A 16,423-nucleotide genomic window follows, 5' to 3' on the forward strand; every position below is an offset into this window, starting at 1 on the left:
GTGTGTGTGTGTGTGTGTGTGTGTGTGTGTGTGTGCAGCTCTACAGTGAAATAAGATTATCCTCATCTGAAACTGTAAACCAATAGAAAATCAATATGTGGCATCATTGTTGATGTGGTGGCGGCCTGTCACAGATAAATCAGTGTGTGGGAAACACTGAGGTCTAATCTACAGATACTGAGCCCACACATGTCTTAATGTCCGGTGGGAACATTTCCACACCGTGGCATCCCTACTCCAGAACATTTCTCCTGAGCTCAACTCAGTCAACAGTTCAATCTAATCTCTGTTTGCTGCCTGGTTTTCACAGAAGGTCCTCACAGAAACATGACACTGAGCTCTGGTGTGTAGAAGAAGACTGAATCCTCCCATTCTGCTCTGATAGATTCACACCTGTGTTCTTGGCTGAAGCTGAACATTTCCTGATACGACTCTCCTCTACAGCAACAAGAGAGAAAACACCTGGGACTTTCTGTCTCATTCAACACAATCTATGGAAAGACTTTAAAGCTCCACCATGACACTTGAAAAAACACAAGTTCACTCTTCAACATGAAAAGTTCAATAATCAATAAAGCTCAGCCTTGATCAGTTCAATACACTCAGGGGTTTACATCTCCACTCTTGGTCTGCTTTGACCAGTTGAGCCGCACTTCACAGCTCTTACTGTTCAGCAGCTGGCCAATCAAAGTTCAAGGCACACCAGGGTTGTACCACCTGTGGAGGGGCCGCTCATTTACCCCCTACTGCAAATATAGACTTGGTAGCGTCTGACGTGCTGGGAGAGACAAGCGGCTGCGAGGCTCAGTTCAGGCTGCAGGATGGTGCAGCGAGGTAGACCACTTTTATATAACACAATATTATTAGTCTACACAATAATCAGTCCGGCCCCCAAATGGCCCCCGGGGATTCTCCTGACCCTCCCCATCACCACTCTGCTCCTGGTCTCATCTTCCTTCTTTCTCTTCACTGGCTGATTTTTTAAATCCTCACACAGAAATCCTGAAAATGAACCAACCAATGAAAAACTGGAACTTCACAGATTTGAACTGAATATAAAACTACAACAGCTCCAGTCAGTGAACTGACCTCAGAGTCTCCAGTCTACAGTTTGGACTCTCCAGTCCAGCACACAGCTGCTTCACTCCTGAACCCATCAGGTCGTTCTCACTCAGGTCCAGGTGTCTCAGATGGGAGGGGTTGGACTTCAGAGCTGAGGACATGACTTCACAGTGAGTCTCTGAGAGTCCACAACCACCAAGTCTGTGATGAGAGAAAATATAAAATGTGTTAGAATAAAATCAGACAGTTTGTAATAAAAGACACTGAAGTTAAAATGCATCTGATGAGAAAAGATGATGATGTGATGAACATCTGCTCTTCACATCTGTGGCTCAGCTCATCTGACCTGATTGTGTTTGACATGAAACAATAATTCTCATCACTCTCTCTCAGACCTGCAGAGTTTCATGGGAATCTTTGTTGTGCAGATGAAGGAGGGAAAATGATGTTACATTTCTGCTTCCATCATATGATTTGATCCAGAGTCAGAATCTTGTTCAGAAAAACAGTTTTATTCTCCACTGTTTTTAAACTGACTCCAGATTGCTTGGCTCTGCTGCCTCTCTGTAGAAGTCAACACACACCACTGCATAAAACACATCTGGCTCATTGTGGTGAATCAGTGGCAGCGCCCACGTTGATCCATGAACAAACTGTCCTCAGTAAAACACTAGTGATCAACACTTAGTGGACTCTACGGTTAAAACCTGGAAGCGTCTGCTCCGAGCAGCAGCAGAAGAGTCTGATCATCTGGTTTCCACAGAAGGTCCTCACAGAAACATGACACTGAGCTCTGGTGTGTAGAAGAAGACTGAATCCTCCCATTCTGCTCTGATAGATTCACACCTGTGTTCTTGGCTGAAGCTGAACATTTCCTGATACGACTCTCCTCTACAGCAACAAGAGAGAAAACACCTGGGACTTTCTGTCTCATTCCACACAATCTATGGAAAGACTTTAAAGCTCCACCATGACACTTGAAAAAAACACAAGTTCACTCTTCAACATGAAAAGTTCAATAATCAATAAAGCTCAGCCTTGATCAGGTCAATACACTCAGGGGTTTACATCTCCACTCTTGTTCTGCTTTGACCAGTTGAGTCATTTCACTGATGTGATGACTTTTCTCTGCTTGTGCAGCTGTTACATTCTGTTTGATCATGAACCATTATCCCATCAGTGTTTGTTCTTACCACAGTGGCTGCTGTTCAGCTCCACTTTTAAAGCAGCTTTCATTGGAGCCCACTGTTTTTGTCTCCTGTGATTTAAAGGGGGGGAGGCGTCCCCTAACATCCTCCATGCTCATCATGACTTCAGTCATCTCTGGTCAATGATTCAGGTCTTATACAAACTTTACTAAACACCTGCTAGAACCTGCTCATTAGAGCTTCACTGCATTCACTGTTCACTGTCAAACACTGATGACTGTTGTCATGGAAACCTCATGAGTCCTGAATACAGACCTCCACAGATTCATCACTGCTGTAACACTGTCACAATGGACAGTTTCAACAAAGCTGAACCAGAGACATCTTCTTTTTTCATTCACACATTCTTCTTCCTCAGAAAAACCTGTTGCCTACATTACCCACAATGCACCTCAACCACCAACCCTCGGCTGCGAGATTAAGGTGTGTTATGCAGCAGAGGTGAGGGGGGGCTACAGAGGTCTGGTGTTTTCAGACTCCGCCCACACTGACTCAGGTGACATCACCTGAGGACATTTATCAGACTGCACAGCTTGAGACACTAAAGGTTTAATACTACTGTTTTCTCATATGCAGGTGTCCTCCCCAACACCTGGAAACACCTGGAAACACACACTGAGGTGTAAGATCAGTGGAGCTGCTTTAATTAGTTTGATCAGGTTTGAAGTAAACCAAAAAGTCTCAAAACAACAGAGAACATTAACAAATCAATGAAGCATCCAACAATTATTACAAATAAACAGAACAAGTGTTTTTATGAACTTAACAGCAACAATCACAACCAACTGAAACATCTACATTTTGGTGCTCACAGCATTTACAACCCCTCCAGGAAAAAACACAACTGACCTTTGATTGTTTCAAAGTAAAACTAAGAACAATGAGAATAAATGAAAACTATGTTTATCTTAATTTGACTCAACTACTGATCTAATCTACTGATTGATAATTATATTGATCATGTCTGGACTCACTGAGCCTTCCTGCAGTTCCTCACAGCTGGGATCAGTCTCCGTCGTCCCTCCTCTGATGTGTTGTACTTGTCCAGGTCCAACTCATCCAGAACCTCCTCTGACATCTGCAGCATGTAGGCCAGAGCTGAGCAGTGGATCTCAGAGAGTCTCTGCTCTGATCTGGTCTCTGACTTCAGGAACTCTTGGATCTCCTGATGAACTGAGTGGTCCTTCATCTCCATCAGACAGTGGAAGATGTTGATGCTTCTGTCAGGAGAGATTTCATCACTGTTCATCTTCTTCAGCTTGTTGATGGCTCTCTGGATGGTTTCTGGATTGTTCTTCCTCTGACCCAGCAGACCTCCTAAGAGTCTCTGGTTGGACTCCAGAGAGAGGCCATGAAGGAAGCGAACAAACAGGTCCAGGTGACCATTTTTACTTCTGAGGGATTTCTTCATGGCTGCCCTCAGGAAGACATCCAGAAATGGATGATGACTATCACGGTTTCCAAGCTTCTCATCATCATCTTCACCATCATCATCATCATCATCATCATCATCATCATCATCATCATCATCATCATCTTCATCTTCATCATCATCATCTTTATCACCATCATCACCATCTTTATCATCATCTTCACCATCATCATCTTCATCTTCATCTTTATCATCATCATCTTCATCATCTTCTGAGAAAGAAAAGAAAATAGAATCTTCATTCTTCCGCCAGTTGTAATAATTCCAGTTTTGTCCCATGAAGTTCTTCAGGACCTCTGTGTTCCTGTTGGTGTAACAGTGGAACATGTAGACTGCAGCCAGAAACTCCTGAATGCTCAGATGAACAAAGCAGTAGACTGTTTTCTGGAAGATCACACTCTCTCTTTTGAAGATTTCAGTACAGAGTCCTGAGTACACCGAGGCCTCTGTGACATCCAGACCACACTGCTCCAGGTCTTCTTGGTAGAACATGATGTTTCCTTTCTCCAGATGTTCAAACGCCAGCCTCCCCAGCTTCAGAAGAACTTCCCTGTCAGCCTCCATCAGCTCCTGTGGACTCGTCTCATGTCCCTCATCATACTTGAGCTTCTTCCTCTTTGTCTGAACCAGCAGGAAGTGTGAGAACAGGTCAGTCAGGGTCTGGGGCAGCTCTCCTCTCTGCTCTGTAGTCAACATGTGCTCCAGAACTGTAGCAGTGATCCAGCAGAAGACTGGGACTTGACACATGTTGTGGAGGCTCCTGGACTTCTTGATGTGTGAGATGGTTCTGCTGGACAGCTCTTCATCACTGGATCTCCTCCTGAAGTACTCCTCCTTCTGGGCGTCAGTGAAGCCTCGTACCTCTGTTACCCTGTCAACACATGTAGGAGGGATCTGATTGGCTGCTGCAGGTCTGGAAGTGATCCAGACCAGAGCCGAGGGAAGCAGGTTCCCCTGGATGAGGTTTGTCAGCAGCAGGTTGACTGATGACGTCTGTGTGACATCAGACACAACCTCCCTGTTGGTGAAATCCAGTGAAAGTCTGCTTTCATCCAGGCCGTCCAAGATGAACAGAACTTTACAGACAGCCAGCTGCTCTGCTGTGACCTTCTGTAATGTTGGATGGAAAACATGGAGCAGCCTGAGAAGACTGTACTGCTGCTCTCTGATCAGGTTCAGCTCCCTGAACGAAAGCAGAACCAGCAGACTGACATCTTGGTTCTCCAAGCCCTCTGCCCAGTCCAGACTGAACTTCTGCACCAAGAAGGTTTTTCCAATGCCAGCGACGCCGTTGGTCAGAACCACTCTGATGGGTCTCTGTTGGTCAGGTAAGGCTTTAAAGATGTCGTGGCACTTGATTGGAGTGTCATGGAGGGTCTTCATCTTGGAAGCTGTCTCCAGCTGCCTCACCTCATGTTGGGTATTAACCTCTTCACTCTGTCCCTCTGTGATGTAGAGCTCAGTGTAGATCCTGTTGAGGAGGGTTCCACTTCCTGTTCCATCACTTCCTTCAGTCACACGTTCACATCTGCTCCTCAGACTGATCTTATGTTGATCTAAAACCTCCTGCAGACCACTATCTGCTGAAAGAGAAGAGACAATGTCAGACTGAAGACAGAGAATCTGAGAATCTGCTGATTATTTTCATCAGCTACAGAAAAACTAAAGAGCTGCAAAGAAAAGCTTTTTAATGTTGTGCTTTTTAGAATCATCTGAAATGTCAGTGCTGTGTGATAGAACAACTGACACTGGAGAAAACAACAGGTCCTGGTTTCAGACATGAAGACATCAGCAGACACATGTTCAGTCTCACTTTGTACAGTGCTGCTCTGACTGGCTGTCTGCAGTCTAGGTCTGGTTCTGGGTCTTTGTCCACACTGGGGACAGGAGGGGTCTCCTGAAGACCCAGTCTGGTCGTGACACAGAGCACAGCAGGACAGCTGCTCCTCCACAGAGACACCACTCCTCTTCCTCCCTCTGTGAAGACATGTCTTCATCACTAACATGTCACAGTCAAATATGTCTAATAACTGAATCATCTTCAGCTCAGTTTACAGTAGAAACTGTCTCTTACTGTGAGTCTGAGGGTCCAGGTTCAGGACTGAACTCTGGAGGATTAAACTCTTTGGACCGGTCACTCTTCATAGACAGACAGCTGGATCCTGGAGACTCTGCTCTCAGTCTGTGGTTCTGACCTCTGCAAACACAAACATGTTTTTATTCATATCACATGGATCACTGATCAATTCTCTGATGACAGAGTCATTGTGGGAACTCTCAGCTGACGTCCTGCAGTGACGTCACCATCCAGCACCGCACACTGTACTGAAGGATGGAAGCAACACAGCAGCATCCAGAAACAACACTGTTGTGTCAGTCAGTCATTAAATGTGTCCAGTCTCCAGCTGTTGATGACCTGTCTCACATCAGCTCTGAAGAAGCAGAGTGATATAAAGGTAAGATGAGAGGATCAGATGTCTGTGACCCCGACACTGCCACTGCCACAAATGAAGACAAAACAACATCCTGACTAAAACTAATGGCTGCTGATGTGTCTGCTCTTCTTCTCCATATTGATTCTTTCTCTGGAGTTCAGCTTCATTTCACACAAGGAGGCCTGTGTGTTTCTACGTGACTGTGACAACAGCAAACACCACATCCTGCTGCAGGCTTCATCTGACCATCACACAACTTCACTGACAAACACACAGTTTGTCAGAGTTACATCTGCACAGATATCAGTGATGGTAAAGACAGTCTTGTGTGTAATTAAAGGATCATTCTGCTGTTATTCTACATGTTTGTTCTTGACAACAAACCCCATGAAAAGAGCCAAACCAACAGTGTGTGAGTTCGTCTCTCAACACTTTGTGACTTCCCTCCTCTGTCTGTGGCTCTCAGCTCTGAGTCCATTGGTTCCTTCTGAAGACTTAGGGCCTATTTTAACCATCTAGGCTCATGGAGACAGAGCATTTAGGACGTGTCCTCATCCACTTTAATTAGTTTAACAGTGGACAAACAGTCGCAGCAGCAGGCGCATGCTTCAAAAGGGTTGTAATTAGTCTCTTCATTAATCATGGGTATGTTTTAGACCTAACATGTGATAAACCAATCAGAGAGCTCTCTCCCATCCCCTTTAACCTCTTCACATCTACATTTTTTCACCTTATTTCTACACAGTTGCCTTTCTAAATGTAACCAGCTTATAAAAGAATAACTGTCATTTGAAAGGTTAAAAATTCTAGTTTCTCAAAATGTGTTTGTTCTGCATGTGACTAAAACCCAACCAACACTACATCAGCTTACACATGATATTTGTGTCCACGCCTGACAAAAAATGATTTATTTTCACAACAACTATGATATACTTCATGGAAGATTCATGGGGAGCTTCACATTAATTCTAAATCTTGTCAGTCACAAAGTTTTTATGTTTCAGACCTCTGGCTCTAATAATGTGTCTTCAGTTGGACTTTAATTCATTTTTCCAAAGGTGCCTATAAACTTCTCTCAAGGAAAAACTCTGGGGAAATCTGCTTTATCTGATTAAAAAGACACAGTAGAAAACCTTCTGAATTAGTTTGATGCCTAAAAAACCTTTTCAAACCGTTCAACACACAGCAGATCCTTCTCTCTCTCTCTCTCTCTCACTCTCTCTCTCACTCGGCCTGCAGTGCTCACTGCACCTCCCTCCCCTCTCAGGGGCTGTAAACATGCTTGGTCTCATGTGAAACCTGAGATGCCTGGCTTCACTGTGGAATACAGGCCAAAGGCAGTAGCAGCACGTTGTACAACGCATGGAATCACATCAGTGCATTTTCACTCGAGTGTGGTCAGTATCTTCATCTGAAGCCTGAGGAGTGAAATCTGAACCAGTCTTTACAGGGAGGCTCTTAATGTGTTTCCAGGGAGCTAACAAACACTTATTTTCATTTTCTCTGTTTAGTGTTTGTCTTGATCGGTGCAGTTGATAACATCGACCATGAATACAATCATCTTCTCCACTGTCAGTGCTGTGTTAGTTTCCTCTGGTCGACCTCCCTCTGATCTCAAACCCTGACTCACTTTGTCACTTTCCTCCCTTCTCCTTTGTCCTTGTGTCCTTGTGTCCTTGTGTCCTTCTCACTGCTCCTGCAGAGCTTATGTTGTGAACCACTTTCACTTCTCCACTTTCCACAGCCCTCTCCCTGACTTCACAGACACCATGTGTTACCCTGTGATGGCCACCACACCTGTAACATTTTTCCTGCACATTATCTCCACAGTCTTCAGCTCTATGTTCACCTCCACATCTGGACATCTCTGCTTTCCTTTACAAACTGCTGCAACATGTCCAGACCTGTGGCATTTGTAGCAGTGGAGCGGGGGAGGAATATAATTGGAAAGCTCATACATCCAATTCTAACTTTTTCTGGAAGCACAGACGAGCTATCAATCCATTCACCATTACCTGTTTTCAACGATCTCTTTATTCTGCTCACCTCACCTCCACTAATACTCTGTCTGAGTCTGTCCAAGTCTTCATTAACAGGAATACCTGTCATCACTCCCAGGGTCACTCAGCTCTCTCCCACAATCCTTCTTTCATTCACCAGTTTTTTGCAAAAGTTAAATTTCTCTGTTCTTCTGTTTTACAGGTTATTAACAAGTTTCCATCACAAAGATCTGAGCCATTTCCTCCTCTCCTAACTTCTTGTTTAATTCCCTAGACAGTGCTCTCAGACCCAGACTCACCAGCTCTTCTTCCTTCCTGAACTGAAGGATTATTTTAAAATCCTCCCTCACCACCTTTTCGTGAAGAACTCTCCTGTCTTCATGTGAATTGATCTGCCTTGACTTCATCTTGTCTGTTCTGCCCCTGTCCTCGTCCTCTCCTACTAGAAACTGGAGTCCAGTCATCCAACTCCACATCATCATCATCATCATCCTCTTCATCCACCTGAGTTTCCATCCTGATCCAGTCACAAACCAGTTTCTGCCAAACGCCGAGTCCAGAATCCAGAAATCATTGTCAAATACCAAAAACATTGTTTAGAATCAACTCACCTGCTACGTCACATCCATCCTCCTCCACCCACTCCTCTTGAGTGTGGATGATGCCGGATTAAGCTTTTATTTTGGTACTTCCTCTGACCAGCAGTGTAAATTAGCATATTAGCTAAATATTAAGTTTCATTCATATTTAGATTTAACATTTAAATTCTGATTAACTAAATGTGGTGAAATGTTGTTATTTCAGTATGAACCACTTTACAATCAGCGGCCCATATTACACAGAGCCTGAAATCTGTATGAACAGCTGACAAATATCTACTTTGATGTTAAAGAGGCTCAGTCATTTCCTCCAACAGCTGCTCACTGTAGTTTGGATCAAACTAACTGTGGAGAGTGAAGCTCTGACATGTGAAGCTCATCATTCAGGCTGTAAAATGATCCTGCAAAGTGTGGTCAACTCTGTTAGATCCCAGCTCATCCAGGTTCACCAACACACTGCTCTCTTCTTCTGTGGCTGCTTCTCTGCTCCACCACGGCCCTTTAATTACTGACATCTTTACATCTCTGTCATGTTCATCAGCTGCAGCAAAAATATGCACAAGAAAAAAGTCAAACTCTTCTTTGTTGGGATCATTTCACAGGAAACCAGCTCCTCAGCAGTCACTGTGAATACACTGATATGTCAGAGGAACCAGGGGAAGTTATTTTCTGCGACACTACGGCAGCTGTTACAGGAAGTGACATCACTGCAGGAGCTCAACACACTAAACACTGTTACAGAGACATTTTGGAGGTTCACAGGTTTGTAGCAGGTCTCTTACTGTGAGTCTGAGGGTCCAGGCTCAGGACTGAAGCCTGGAGGTTCTTCTTTGGACCGGTGACTCTTCACAGACAGACAGCTGGGTCCTGGAGACTCTGCTCTGTCCTCCTCTTCCTCCACACAATCACTCATCTTCAGGACTTCAGTCAGTCTGAGAGGGAAACCAGTAACACTGACTGTGAGCTCACACACACGAGAGTCAGGACAAACAAGCTGCTCAAGAGACACACACACACACACACACACACACACACACACACACAGACACACACAGACACACACACAGACACACACAGACACAGACACAGACACACACAGACACACACACACACACACAGACACACACAGACACACACAGACACACACACACACACACACACACACACACACACACACACCTGTACAGTATAATAAAGTCCACCTGCTCAGTTCTCTTGGCTCAGTTGTAGGTTTCATATTATTCAGCTCAACACGACATGGAGTCAAACTGTTGAACAGGAAGTACCACACCTCATGTTGTTCCTGCTTTTCTCTCAGTGTCTCTGTGTGGACAGAAGTTCACTGTGACTCTTCTTCCCTCCACAGTCCACAGGGACAAACTGACTCAGAGACTTTGACAGTAAAATAATAATAATGTTGTGTTAACACTCACCTGCCTCAGCCTTCAGTTTCCCTCCTTCTGCTCCGTCCACTTCAAATGGAGTCTGAGTTCACTGAACGCTTTCAGCTGCTCCTCCCCTCTGCAGTTACAGGAAGTCACATGACTGTCTGTGTGTGTGTGTGTGTGTGTGTGTGTCTGTGTGTGTGTGTGTCTGTGTCTGTGTGTCTGTGTGTGTGTGTGTGTGTGTGTGTTTTCAACAGAATTATCTTGATTTCCATTCATCTAATGTCATTTTCAGGTTGAACTGGATCAAACATTATATTAAGAATAAAGATGTCATGACCTGAGCCTCGTCTCTTCTTCTATGTTTCAGTATTAAACTTGTCTCTCCTTCTCTGTTTTAGTTTTAAACTCGTCTCTTCTTCTATATTTTAGTTTTAAACTTGTCTCTTCTTCTATGTTTTAGTTTTAAACTCGTCTCTTCTTCTATGTTTTAGTTTTAAACTCATCTCTTCTTCCATGTTTTAGTTTTGAACTCAAACGTTTAATCCCACCTGCCGTGATTTCATTGGTTCAACAGTTGAATTCAGATGATTTTTGAACAATGCTTTTTGGTTATTTGATCAATAATAAGCTGAAATTTAAGTTACTTTGAAGTTTTTCATTCTCATCAATGATAACATGCAGGTATGTAAGTGAAAGAGAAGGAATCCAACAAACAGGTTATATGATGTAAAATTAGCAGCTTATGTTTCAACACCTCACCAGCGTAAAACTGTACTGTCAGACAAACTTTGCTGATGCATTCACTGTCAACAGGAAATTACATTATTCTCCAAACAATCTATGTTTACAGACAATTCAACACTAAATGTAATATTATATGGCCACACACATAGCTAACATCTCAGGGCTTATGATCAAGTGACCAAGGAGTTACACAAGGTCAAAGTTTTGGAAGACTGGACAGTTAAGATGCCATTTAAGAGTGTTCACAGCTGTCTGAGTCATGCTCCTTACAGAGCAACTTTAATAGATAATGTAGAAAGCAATGACTGTGGGTCCATCTGAAGTCAGTGGGGGTGCACCAGTGTCATCCACCAAAATCTGATAATCGACCCGTTTATAGACGTCTGCAGCTGCTTTTATCTGGATCAGTCATAATGTGCAAATGCACGTAACTGTCTGTCTGTCTGTCTGTGGTTCCACCAAAATAATGTCTTTGTGAAACTTTAATCCTGCAGCTCAACAATCAAAGCCAAAGAACAGTTTGCAGTTTATCAGACGTGACATTTACATGATTATAAGCAACACGGTATAGACAGGTTGGGTATTTGTTTAGTTACTTAGACACCTGCACAGGCTCTTCTTTACTAAGGTTGTGTGTAAGCTGTGGGTTAGGGGGTGGGGGGGGTCAGGCAGCAGGAGTGAGCTGGTGGTAGTTGACTTGAGACAGCCAGGCTAACACTGGCTGCAGCCTTTATCGACACGTTGCAGCTGGTAACGTTACCGATGTCGCTGTGGTCTGACTTGGATCTCCACAACCAGTTTTCAATATCCATGTAACGATTTGTGGACACTTAGCAAACACTACTGCATTTTCTGTTAACTACAGAAGTGTTGCCTGGGTTTTCCAAACTGACCGTACAGCTTGTGATGAATCTCACAGGACAGTTTGGTGAATCAGTGCTTTCAGTGTCATTGAAACGGTTTATTCTTCGCACATAAAGTACATAAAACACATGGAAAGGACAAAATCAAATATGTCTTTTTATCCTTCATTGTTAATGTTCTCGGACATCAACATTTGATAAAAACGTGTATGAACAAAGTTAAGTAACTTAAGTAACTAACAAAGAAATAGCCTTCTAATTACAAATTCTGGCAAAACCTCCATCAATGTGCTCTTGTACAATTACAATCTGTGTATGTTGCTATTGTCAACATTTACACCAGATATAATTCATAGCATAAGACCATCAACAAACTTAGACCAAGAGATTCATAAATACTTTTATTGCACTTTTAAAAACCATCAATTTCAAAAATATCATGAACCATCAACAACACTCGTAGGTACTGGTTGGAAAAGAGGAGATGGCTCCTCCACTTCAGACCCCCCCAGCCGAACCAGTGGATGGAGACACCATCATCACCAAGGTTGTTCCCCGTGGTCTCTGTAGCTCTCTGGGCTCCACGCCAGATGGAGCTGTCCCCAATGATCCAGACCTTGGCTTCTAAGAAGGAGTCAAAAATAAGAAGCACTCTATTAAACGAACTCCAGTTATCTGAAAATACATTACTCCCTCAGCTTAGTTATAAAAACAGTCTGCTGTACCGTTTTAAAATAAATAATTGAACAATGACCCACACTCGAGCATAGACTGGACACACAGTAACTTCAGCTACAATAACTTTACATAACCCCTCCTGTGTGTAATATTTTCCAAATGTGGACATGCAGGCAGTTTGCTATTAAAAGTTCTTTAATACTTCGTACTGAAGTTTAGCTTGAGTTATGGAAAATGACTGAATGCAGACTCACACAGAGCAGCATGGAGCCTCGTGCAGTGTGTCAGGTAGCTGGTGGAGGTGGGTGTGCATAGTGACCTCGGGTCTGAGGTCAGCTCCACCCTCGCCTCCAAATATGGTGTCTTCTGGTTTCAAAAAATCAAGGCTTCAAAACAGCAGTTCACCAACCAATGGGTGAGATCACAGTGGGTTTATCAGGCACAAAGATGGACTCACTGAGCAGACTGAGACAAAGTCCAAACTCTAGGTCCTTTATTCAGGCAAAAGGTCCAGTACACAGTAAAGCAGTCAGCACAGGCAGAGGAACAGAATCAGCAGGCAAGAAACACACGAGAAAACTACAAAAACTGGTCAGAACACATGAGGAGCGTCAGAAAAGTCACACTGGGGTAGAGACAGTCTGCAAAATGACAAGGAAGAGACGTGGACTTAAATACAGACAGACAGGGAAGAGAACGAGACACAGGGGAAAACCATTAGGGCGGGGGGAAGTAATCAACATGGGGGAGGTAAAGACACCAGGAATAGGGCAAGACAGGAAGTTGAGACAGACATGTCAAAATAAAACAGGAAACAGATGACAAACTCAAACCCTGACACAACTTTATAACACATGGACAATAAATCCTCCTTTAACCCCAGAAACAAACAGAATTGAATTGTTGAATGAGATAACATGAAAGAAAACACATGTAGAGAAAACTGATCCATTAAAACAATAATTAAATACAAATGAAGAACTGAGCAAGAGTTAATTAGATGATGATGATATTGTTAACTAGAGATCTGGACAAATTTGAAAGAGAATCAATCTATATTTATGGATTTGGAGCTTAGACAAGGATTTCCATAAGGATTTGGATCATGTCACGAACATAAAACACATGCTCTGTTGTTTCCATGTGGGTCAGCCGGGGTTATGGTGTGTCCAATACATCCACTTTAAATGTTGCTGCAGCAAGGAATCATATCATATCATATCATATCATATATATCATATCATATCATATCATATCATATCATATCATATCATATCATATCATATCTATCATATCATATCATATCATATCATATCATATCATATCATATATCATATCATCATTGTATCTAACATTAAGTCAGAACTTTAATGTTGCCTTGGTGGAGCTGGTTTCACATTCTTTGGATAGTTTCATCTGTAATAATGTATCATATTTTATTTTATTTCATTTCTAAGTGATCATTAGGTTTTTGTATAAATTCTCAAGGGAAACTAGCTGTGAAATAAACATAATGTAGTTCAGGAAAAGTATAAAGAAGCAGAACATGGACATACTCAAGTAAAGTACAATTAAGATTGAAGTACTGGAGTAAATGTACTTTGTTACTGTCCAGCACCAGAAGTTACAAGTTACAATCCCTGCAAATAACTAGTTTAGACAGTTCCAAACAAAAATAAATGAAGCCTTCACATTGATATTAAAACTTAATTTGATGGAAATCTCTCTCATTTCAGTGAAAGAGGCTGTTGTTGAAGTGCCAGGTTTCTCTTGTCATCTCTCTGAACATGGCCATAGTTACTCTCAGTCTGAAACCCATCAGCCCGCCACACAGTGTCCATGTCCGTCCTGCAGTGTAAATCTGAAGACACTCACCCACAGAGAGAGCAGCCGCTGGTCTCCGCCTCCTCCACAGGCTGATTCAGGGAGGAAGAGCTGCCTTCAGTCCTGAGAGGAGCTGCACAGTGACAACGACTCTGTGTTCAACCACTGAGCAACAGCTGACTCTGCTTCTGCTCTTATTCCATCACTTCCACTGCAAACATCCACACAACATGGCGGACGTGTTTCAAGTCCGTCCACACTTTACAGTGACATTATAAAAACACTAAATAACACCAGCAAAGGTTCTACTACAGTTTCTACTGTAGCTCAGGTAACGACAGGTGTTAACGACTGAAACATTATAAATGATGGAAGCTATTGCTGCCACACAAGAAAAGAAAATCTGATATTTTCATGCTTCTACATACAAACTTCTCACGATATAACAAAAAAGTAATTGTAAAAGTACATTTCATGTTGTGATGTGATCACTTGTTAAACATAAATTTTACATTTGACATTTTAACAATATAAATTAATTCGGAAAAATGCGCTTTTTCACAATTTTGAGAATTTTTATTAGGAATAATATTCACTAAATTCAGTCTTATACAACAGTGACACAAAAATCATGTGCTACATCAACAGCCTCCTGTTGGTTATACTCCTGTTGGTCACTTTGAGACAGTAAAAATAATCATCTTTATTTGTAGATCCCTTTTCTAAACTCACGTTACAAAGTGCTCCATTCAAAAAATAAAAGTTCCAGTGATGTAAGACAAGAAAATATATAAAAATACATTTATGATCAAGAAATACATTTACAAATGTTTTACCATGACAGAAAAGTTATAGTACAGTAACCACTTCATGTTTATTGCAGTAAGTAACTCATATCAGATATATATATATATATGTTATATATCTGTTAAACATCCTCACACAAGGCAGTTGAGCTTTTAGATTCATTGTTGCAGATGAAGCTGTGTCTCACTTATGTAGAACACATGAAAAGCTCTACGTTATAAATTCATGAGGTTATGACAAAGCTCAGCTCTACATGTGATTAAAGAGCAGAGGGACAGCCAGGGGACTGGTCGCTCCACAGACTGGTATCTACACCCACCCACAAACCTTTGGACTCCTCCACTCCCACTTTAACCCCTGACTGTAGCTACTGACAGTGAACATTGCAGCCTGATTCATCAGCAGGAAGAAACCAGGCTGTTCATCAACCCTCTGTTCACTGGACCATCATCTCTGAATGTCTTTTTGCAGATCCAGCTCAGGTCACTGCAGGTCAGTGATTCCTCTCTGATCTCAGTTTGTCACATCTGCAGCAAACTAACTGCAGCTGAGATGAACTGAGTCGTCTCAGCTGAACTGACTTCAGAGAAAGACGACATCCAGATATTCACTGTGATGTTTTCACTGGAAACAGACTCAAAAGACTCAATAACAAGTGAACATGTTTATCCTGTTATAACTGTAGCTTTTATCTTTACAGCACTGGAAGAAGCATTTAAAAAGTAAACTGCTGTAATACATGAACCTGACAATGTGTGTGAGTGAAAGAGACTGAACTCTCTGTTCAACAGTGAGAGAGTTTCTCTAACAGGAGGAGACTCTCTGCCTCACTGAACACAGACACAGTGAGGCACCAGGCCACGCTGCAAACCCAGGACACAGAGGCTGAGTGAAGGTGGTGTTGAAGGTGTGGAGGTGGATCAGTGAGTCAGAGGAGACTCTGTAGAAGGACAGAGAGCCAGCAGGACAGTCCACATACACTGCTACTCTGTGAGAGACTGAGGGGGGAGGGGAGGAGGAGGAGGAAGAGAGGAAGATATCTGTTCTTATGTTATTGTGCCAGACAGAGTAACCACCATCAGAGCAGTACAGACTCCAGGACTGATGGTTCAGTCCAAACACACAGTCTTTTCTGTTTCCTCTCCTGCTGATTCCTCTGTAACTCACTGCTACATAAACTCCTCCTCTGCACTCGACCTCCCAGTAACAGCGACCAGTCAGACCAGTTCCACACAGCAGCTGAGGACACTGGTCAAATCTGTCTGGATGATCAGGATACGACTGATTCTTCCTCACATGTGTCACCTTCCTGTTGTCGTCAGACAGTTGGAGCTTTCTGTTCACTGTGTTTGTGTCGATTGTGAGTTCACAGGAATCTGATGG

The 16,423-nt window shown here is 42.8% G+C and overlaps 2 protein-coding genes across 22 annotated transcripts in view; both read right to left on the reverse strand.

Moving 5' to 3' along the window:
• LOC139609600 (NACHT, LRR and PYD domains-containing protein 12-like) overlaps positions 1-10,255 on the reverse strand; it is a 144,710-nt gene extending 134,455 nt beyond the window's left edge. For 6 of the 11 annotated variants that reach the window (XR_011685275.1, XR_011685274.1, XM_071464415.1 and 3 more), the window contains exons 1-7: positions 10,170-10,255; positions 9,939-10,059; positions 9,519-9,668; positions 5,777-5,899; positions 5,516-5,679; positions 3,245-5,285; positions 1,090-1,263 (exon numbers count right to left, since the gene is read on the reverse strand). Coding sequence is in view for 9 of the 11 variants with exons in the window: in XM_071464415.1 (XP_071320516.1) it covers positions 1,090-1,263; positions 3,245-5,285; positions 5,516-5,679; positions 5,777-5,899; positions 9,519-9,668; positions 9,939-9,973 (2,687 nt within the window). In the remaining 2 variants the exon portion in view is untranslated. Of the gene's footprint in view, positions 1-1,089; positions 1,264-3,244; positions 5,286-5,515; positions 5,680-5,776; positions 5,900-8,748; positions 9,222-9,518; positions 9,669-9,915; positions 10,060-10,169 lie in introns of those variants that run through there. The other 5 variants (XM_071464414.1, XM_071464416.1, XM_071464417.1 and 2 more) reach the window with 5 other exon arrangements.
• A 2,630-nt stretch (positions 10,256-12,885) lies between these two features.
• LOC139609604 (NLR family CARD domain-containing protein 3-like) overlaps positions 12,886-16,423 on the reverse strand; it is a 41,191-nt gene continuing 37,653 nt past the window's right edge. For all 11 annotated transcript variants that reach the window (XM_071464432.1, XM_071464436.1, XM_071464441.1 and 8 more), the window contains one exon: positions 12,886-16,416. In XM_071464432.1, coding sequence (XP_071320533.1) covers positions 15,845-16,416 — 572 coding nt within the window. In that variant the 3' untranslated portion in view covers positions 12,886-15,844. The remainder of the gene's footprint in view (positions 16,417-16,423) is intronic.

The sequence above is a fragment of the Trachinotus anak genome, unplaced genomic scaffold (assembly GCF_046630095.1).
Source record: "Trachinotus anak isolate AG129_WGS33_773 ecotype Australia unplaced genomic scaffold, CSIRO_AGI_Tana_v1 ptg000026l, whole genome shotgun sequence".
Classification (NCBI taxonomy): domain Eukaryota; kingdom Metazoa; phylum Chordata; class Actinopteri; order Carangiformes; family Carangidae; genus Trachinotus; species Trachinotus anak.